Source organism: Protobothrops mucrosquamatus, unplaced genomic scaffold (assembly GCF_001527695.2).
Source record: "Protobothrops mucrosquamatus isolate PMUCROS unplaced genomic scaffold, P.Mucros_1.0 scaffold4176, whole genome shotgun sequence".
Lineage (NCBI taxonomy): Eukaryota > Metazoa > Chordata > Lepidosauria > Squamata > Viperidae > Protobothrops > Protobothrops mucrosquamatus.
Window position 1 is genome coordinate 62204 of NW_015390101.1, and position 8199 is coordinate 70402.

The following is an 8199-nucleotide window of genomic DNA, read 5'->3' on the forward strand; positions in this document are numbered from 1 at the left end:
TTCTAGTTGTCACGGTGTCCCAGGGGTCACATGACTGTGATTTCCTATATTCCTTGCAACCTTGCCACAAGTAAAATCAGGAACCTGGCAGGAAATTGGAAGACACATCCTAAGAGGTTCATGAGTTGCACTAGGGCTAGGCAAACAGCTGGCACTAGTATGTGCATTTCAATGTGGTGTGCCTGTGTATGCTCTTGGTGTGCCTGTTTATGCTCTTGTAATCCTTTTCCCTCAAATCAATGCAACTATAAACATTCTCTTCTTGCTAATTATCCCAGCATCAGAGTGAACGTTCCAAAGGGTGGGGAGCAGGATAAAAGGCTACAAGATCTTCCCTTTTATCTGGCTTCCTTGTGAGTCCCTTCATTTGGGCTCACTAGGTATATGGGGTCATATCCATCTGATGCTATACAGCAGACATGTCAAACTCGCGACATCACATGACGTCACGCGATGTATCGGGACTGTTTTGCCATTGCCGGCAATGGGGTGGGCATGGCTTCCACGTGATGCATCTAGCCCGCAGGCCAGCAGTTTGACATCCCTGCTCTAAAGCAAAGGGAGCTGAAATAAAATCAAACGTAGTCACATGGTTTTTCACTTAGCAACTATTTTTTGTAACAACTGAATTGTTGGTTCCAATTGTGGCTGCTAAACAAGGATTACTTGTATTCCATCAGCTGCATCAGCTGGCTGACCTAATCTGGCAAATCAATTAATGCAGATATGTCAAACTCGCAACGTCATGTGACGTCGCATGACGTATTGGAGCTTTTTCTCCATTGGCGGCAATGGGGTGGGCGCGGTTTCCTGGTGACACGTCCGGCCCACGAGCCGGCAGTTTGACACCCCTGAATTAATGCTTAGAAAAGGCCAGTGAGATAATATCTTATATTTCCGTATAAGTTTCCACCAAACAGCTCTATCACATTCAAGAAGGACACATCAAATTCCTTATGAAGTCCCCTTTACTTTGTTCATTAAAGGAAGCATAGCCTTGTTAGTCTATGGTAAACAAAAATGAGGAATTTGTTAGTTCAAACACTTGCTACAAGACTCACTTTGAATGGGTTCACTTTGTATAGAACAATGAATCAGTCATGGCAAGTTCTAGCCCATTCGGTGTTAAATAACAGCTTTTGTAGGAATGTAGTTTGGAAAGCCCGTGCCAATTTCTAAACTTTATCTTAATCTTTAATTACTTATAAATATATAATTTTGTACTGTAAAAAACAAATAAACAAAAACAAAACAAAAACAATTACAGAAATCCATCTGGCTGAACCTCTATCAGATTCTGAATATCAAAGTAGATTAGGCTATTTCCAGAGCCCCTCTTTCTGGATCTTGGATTAGACTGTGAATGGGAGTATTTAATGTATCTTTACAAAATATACTAAAATTGTGTGACAGTAAAAATCATTTATGGATTTTTTTTATTTTTTAAAGAGCTTAACACCTCTATATGTAAAAACATCAATTTCAATTATCTATTGTCATTGCTTTAAAATGAGCTGCTGATTGATAATTCAGATTAACCAAATGTTTACAGCTAAAATATATATAGAAAATAATCTACATTCTTCATTCCAGATGCATTTAAAAATGTATTTATAATGTTACATTATGAGGTTGGAGGTTCATTCTCCAAGGTTGTGTGTTGGTATCTGAATATTTCATTACCAAACTAGGTAACATCTTCAGCGGAGTTTAGGGGATGTCATATATAATGTTACATTATAATATTTTATCTGCTTAAAGAAGGTCTAGAAATTTATCATTTCCCCAGTAATTATAGTTGGTAAAATTTGTCTTTTATGGAAAGGCTTTTAGATTTGGATCCACTGTTTATAACTGTATACAATCCAGCTTCATGTGAACATATTAAAGAGAATGATATATGATTTCAGACTTTCATCTTCTGGTTCAACGATGCTGTATATGTTCTCTTGTTCATTTACTTAGATCTGTAAAATAAAATGTGAACAGTAAAGAAATAAATTTGCATCTGTACATTTTATGTAATTCTTTTTTAAACTGATTCATCTGATCTTCAGCAGAATGCAGCCTGAAATAATTTTAAGATATCAAACTACATGGACAATAAAATTCTGAATTGTCAGCATTGCCATTTTTTACATCAAATGAATAAAACTACTCAAGTGACTCAAAAACATTTTATCACTGAGCAATTTCTTTCTTTTTTTTAGATGACTTTTGACACAATGACATGTAATAATCTTTAATAATTTATTAGACATTCTTGATATTTTGGGAAATAAACTTTGGCACTCAGAATGAATCTGAATGAATCTCACTCCGAATAGGATTTGGGAATTAGATGTTACCAAACTTTAAATCATCCTCACAGGGGATACATTTGAGGAAAGATGGAACACAAATGCAGCGAATAAACAAATTCCCATTATCTTCAGACAACACAGCCAATAGAAGGATACTGGGAACCGTAGTTCAGCAAGGCCAAGAAAGTCCTCATTTTCTATCAACTAAGATGTTCTAATAAAAGGTCCACTATAGAAATATTTGATATTTACATGTAAATCTCAACACAGATTTGTATTTCACTAATACCATTTGTACTAATTGCAATTTCAAATGCAAACCCCATCATATAATAAGATTTCTGTTATCCAAACTAAATTCCTTCCATTCAGAGCAATGGGAAAGAAGAACTATGGGGACTGGGATCAATAGAATTTCATTTAGTGATGGATAATCAATCAATATTGTCCAATTCGTTTTAGAGAATCTTCTTGTTCAATCTATTTTTCCATCTATTCTAAGCTTAGAAATATTTCATGGGATGCCTTATTTTACATGTAATAAATAATGTATGATTACACAGAGCTGGTGGTGCAGTGTTTAGAACACAGTATTGCAGGCTAACTCTGCATTCCCTTTGCCAGGAGTTTGATACTAACCAGTTCAAGGTTGACTCATCCTTCCATCCTTCCAAGGTTGGTAAAATGAGGACCAGATATTTGGGGTCAATATGCTGAGTCTGCAAACCACTTAGAGAGGGCTGTAAAACACTATGAAGTGGTCTATAAGTCTAAGTGCTATTGCTATATTAGTATTAGTGGTTACTAATTCGATTAATTTTATTTTTTGTTCTGGTCCTGTGGCTTCTGACAGGCATTTATAAATATGCATGTAGACACATGAGTAAGTGAGTAAGAATATGCAAGTTTAAAGAGAATATTTCAATATCAATGCAAATGAAATAAATAAAGTAGAATGTATGGGCATTCATTTGGAACCATTCATTGTGAGGCAACTAAATTTGTTGCACTCAGGCCAATGAAATCAGTGAAAATAGCCCACTGGGTTTAAAGTAGAGTTTCCACTCATTTCACCCCCAGCACAGAGAAATCTCCTAGTCTTCATCTTGGAATCTGTCAGGATTCAGCAACAGACCAGAAGAGATGAAATGTTGGCAGATTCAGCATTCCGTGCCCCATTCCTCATTATTTTTAAGTATTACCCCCGTCCCCATAGTGCTTCTCTCCCATTGCTCTGAACGGAGGGAATTTTATTTAGATCATAGGAATCTTAAGAAGTTTTCTGATTTAGAAGAATTGCAGAAGACCAAGTTACCTCAGAATCTATTACATCTACAACTTTAGCTGCCAGACTTTTAATTATTTTAAGTGATTTTTTCAATGCATAAATAAAGATATAGAAAAGGGAAAGAAATGTTAATATTGGTGAATTAAAGTATTTTTCTAAAAGTATACATACAGGAATGCAATGCGGATAGTCAAATTTCCCATTCACACAATTAACTCTTAATGGCCCGGAATTTGGATGTAGTTTATGGCGTCTTATACATTGAAATTCAACTATATTTCCATCTGCGGAATATATTTTATCCCCATTGGCCCACTTCAGCTTTATATTGTGTTCTCTCATATCTTCTTCACTTGCTGTACAAGCACCTGCAGAAGGACACAGATCAAATGACATATAAAAAGTTTGAAGTATTCATTTGATAAAACAATTAAAGTTTAGGTTAGAAATTCTATGTTGCGGTAGTATAAAATGATTAGAGAGCTATGTAAAAGGATTTTTCTCTCTCTTTGTCCTTCCCTTTTCCTTTTGTCTTTCAACTATTATCAGTCATGAACTAAACTGCTTAACATACACAAACCTCTTTTAAGCAAGACAATGTTACATGTGTAAAAGGAAGAAGAAAAATGTTTTAGTCCCCTTCTTCTTCCAAATTTTCTCATACTGAAGATCTCAATTAGTAGAAGACCACGTTCAGGCAACTTCTCTTAAAATGTCACCTTATATCTTCTTTTTCAACATTGACTAATCAGGGTAGATGTGATTAAGTCAAAAGAGAACAGTCTGCCTCCATATACATATAAAATGCTTATTTAAAAAACAATAATTTTAGTTCTCTAGAGATTCAAGTATTGCTATCATTCAAAAAACAAAACAAAACAAAAATCCTATGGGATTGTTGGGAAACATGACTTTTTGTAATTTTTGTTCAAGGAATGATTGATTGATTGATTGATTGATTGATTGATTGATTGATTGATTGATTGATTGATGATGATGACGATGATGATGATGATGATTAGAGTGCACTGTGATCTCAGCTGTGAAATACTAAGAAAAAGAAAATCTACATACAGAACTCAAGTAAACTAAAATCTGATTTTTTACAAGTTCTTTTCAATCATGCCAGTGACTAAAAAGGTGTCTGTTATGAAATGTAGCTTAGAGAAAGCAGAATTTCAGCAACAAGTTTACACAAAATGAGGACAACTTTTGTAAATGGTGGAAGATTTTGTACAATTGTCCATTATTAGGCAGTTTCTCCCTGAGATAGTTACTTTATCTTGCTTCAGAATATTACCGCTTCTAATTCCATTACAAGGCAGTAAAATATCTTCTGACACTAACATACTGACATAACAGCTCTGATGTCATGAAATTTATTCCATTCCCAAAGTACAATATTTCTCTATAAAGAATAAATCTATAAAGAATTATAGATATTACTTATACCTCTACATGTTGGTGTTTGTGACCAATGACCATTTTGACAAGTCACTCTGGGAGAACCTTCCAATGTATAGAGATTTTGGCACTGATAAGTTACACTTTCAGACTGGAAATAGTTTGCCTTGGGTGAGTCCCTGATGTCTCCATGCTCCACAGGAGGTGGGCGTCCACATTTCCCCCCAATATCTATAATACATACAGAATCTATTGAGCATGATTACAAATATTATACTTTATAATATGCCCATGATTACAAATATTATAATGTACGCACACAAAGAATGTTTTAACATACATAAGAAATTACATTGCAAAGTATACAAATTCTTATTTTTAAAAAGCAACAATGTCCTACAGCTTATTTAACTGATAGGCAGAAAACGATTACCAGTGTTGTCCCTAGTATTGTCTTTCAACTTTAGAACATATTGTGTCATTACTTTCTTAATACTTTAAGTCAGATCTCTGTTAAAATGAATAGCACAAGGCATTCTTAATTTTATTACCCTTTCTCCATTAACAACTGTTCAAATCTTGTACAAATAAATTGTGTAGTTGTACTGGATGCTATGCCATCCATGTGATGGCATGGATGGGAGTGATTGAAGTGATGGGACAGCTTGCAAAACAATAAAAGCAAGAACATTTAAAAAATTATAAACATTAAAATTAATAGAGTACATAATCAGTACACTGGTGGAATCTTCTTTCTTAGTCCACCAGTCATTTCCAGTGTAAAATGCCCCATCATGGTCCCAGTTGGCCAATTGGCTGAGCCAGGTTTTGAGACAAATCCAGAAGGCCTGGAGGGTGAGGGTGTATTTTGCCTTCAGCAGCAAGATTTTTCCAGATATTTTTTTTTTTGGGTGGGGGGAGGCATGGCAGAGAAGTCTCTTTTACTAGATCCTGCTAGCCCAAGTTCCTTGACTGAGAAGGTCTGCAGCATGTTCCTTTTGCAGGAAGGAGTGGGGTGGGCCAATCCCATTGGGGTGAAACAGCCTCCTGTACCATGAAGAGCTTTAAAGATGATGTCTAACACGCTGAATTGGACCCAGAAGCAAATCAGCAACTTGTGCAACTCATGTTACAGCAATGTTACATGCACCATTGAGCAGGCATTGCGAGTCTAAGAGAACCCATAAGTTGTACACAGGATCTGTCTAGGGCAGTGCAATGCCATCCAGAACTGAAGATGTTAAATGCCCAGATCCCAAGGCTCCAAGCAGCCATAACAACATAGTCTTATCAGGGTTCATTTGAAGTCTGTGGTTCCCCCATTCAGACACCCACAGCATCTAAGGAGGGGACAGCATAATGTTTCTTTAAAGTGCCATGACTGCCCCCTTCTGCAGTGATGCATTAATCATCACCTGGAGGTCACCATCATGGAGATTTTCACCAGCCAGGAGGGACATGGATTTAAAATGCAGGTAGTTGTGTTGACAGCATTGAGGACCTGTTCTAACAAGATCAATCTTTTCCCAGATAACTGGGTAAGCCATCTCTAATGGACCTGCTCTATGTTTAGTCTCCAACTGAGAATGGATACAAGCAACTTTTTCCATCAGGTGTTCCACAAATTTCTCCACATGGCCCTGAAGATGATCACCCAAGTCCTCCTTCCCAGGAGGAACCCTATCATCTTAAGTATGGCCATTGGGTGATACTCTGCAAATGAGATAAGAGCAGAAAAATAATGTATTGTTTCACCACTCTTACCACCACAAAGCTACCTTAACAATGACTCTGATCGGTGTCCTGTCAGATTTGTCCCTTATTTTCCTCCAGTGCCTCTCTAGACATCTCTTGACCTTTTTCATACCCTTAACTCCTCCATGAATCATGGAGAAGGCCAGGAGAGAAGGATTAGGAGATGCTGCATGGATACAATCCTATCCAAAGCATCAGCCATATTCTGATTCCAGGTCATAGTCAGAGTTTTGGCAGGATCATGCAGTAGAATTCCCAGGGTATCCTGCCAAATCACATTCCCATTGCTCCAAGAAAATCATATCTGGAGTGTGGCCACTGTCATGAGTTGGGCTGTAGATGACCTTGGATAGGAATATGGTGGCCAAAATAGATTCCTGGATAATACCTCCTTCTTCTCTGCCCTGAGGTCTTAACTGGTGCTAAACCCTAAACCCAGCTGCACACATCTCTGAGAGGGAGATTCCCCATTCTGGAGTGTGCCTGGACTTGGTGATACATGCCAGGTTGGCTGCTCTTCACCAATAAAGTCACAAATAAGGGAAGCTTTGTAATTAACTGACCTAGCATTTACTAACAGCTGAATAAATGGGCTACTGAGGATCTGCTGTCCAGAGATTGGCCATGACCTCAGGAACATCTCACCAGTATTAAATACAAGGGATGTCTTCATCTGTAATGGGCCACCCTCTGACTCCCGTCTAAGACTACTACATGAAAATGTTCTATTTCTGAAAAACCTCTTCCCATTTTGACCCTGTTGCCTGGAACTCCTATCTATTCCTCTAATTACACTTTTTTCTGTGAAGGTTTTGATTTACTTCTGGAGGAGGCATTTATGAGAAGGGAAGATGTCAAGTAGCTGGGGGGGGCAGGGGGACAATGGAGAAAAAAGTGTGCCCCATTTGTACTAATGTCATCATATTGCAGCCATAACAAAAGGGTTTAATTTGCATTTTGATGAAAGCATCAGATCCTGTGAACAGATTCTGCTAATAAAATTCCAGTGAGAAATTAGGCAATACAACTAAAAGGTGTATAGGAAGATGTAAGGCAGACTTCAAAGAATAGAAAGAAAAATCAGAATTTGAAGAGTTCTTAACTGTATATTAGCATACTCTTACAGGGAAATCAGGAACCAGCCAAATTTAAGACCGAGTTACTCAAATTAGTAGACATGAATCAAACCATTGGGAGGACATTTGGGCAATGATGGAAAAGCTTTCTGGATCTCAGATTCTATTGGCTAAGGATTTCGATGGAAGATATACCATTTTATCAAACTTGCCCAAATGCCAATGACTGAGCCCCAAGGAATAGAAATATAGGTCTTCTTCTCAAAATGGTTAAGGGTAACCAGTGAGAAAAGGTGGATTTCTGCCATCAAGATTGGTGGGGAATGCACTAAGGTAGAAAAATGTAGGTTGAGGATAGGACAAGTTATGCTCC

General features: G+C 37.2%; 1 protein-coding gene across 1 annotated transcript in view; it reads right to left on the minus strand.

Annotated features, from left to right (window-relative positions):
* Positions 1 to 950: 950 nt before the first annotated feature.
* Positions 951 to 8199, minus strand: part of LOC107298667 (complement factor H) — a gene marked incomplete at its 5' end in the record, with an annotated part of 11454 nt that continues 4205 nt past the window's right edge. Inside the window, 3 exon segments of the mRNA XM_015828043.1 lie at positions 951 to 1967; positions 3763 to 3959; positions 5044 to 5226. Of these exon segments, the coding sequence (XP_015683529.1) occupies positions 1962 to 1967; positions 3763 to 3959; positions 5044 to 5226 (386 nt within the window).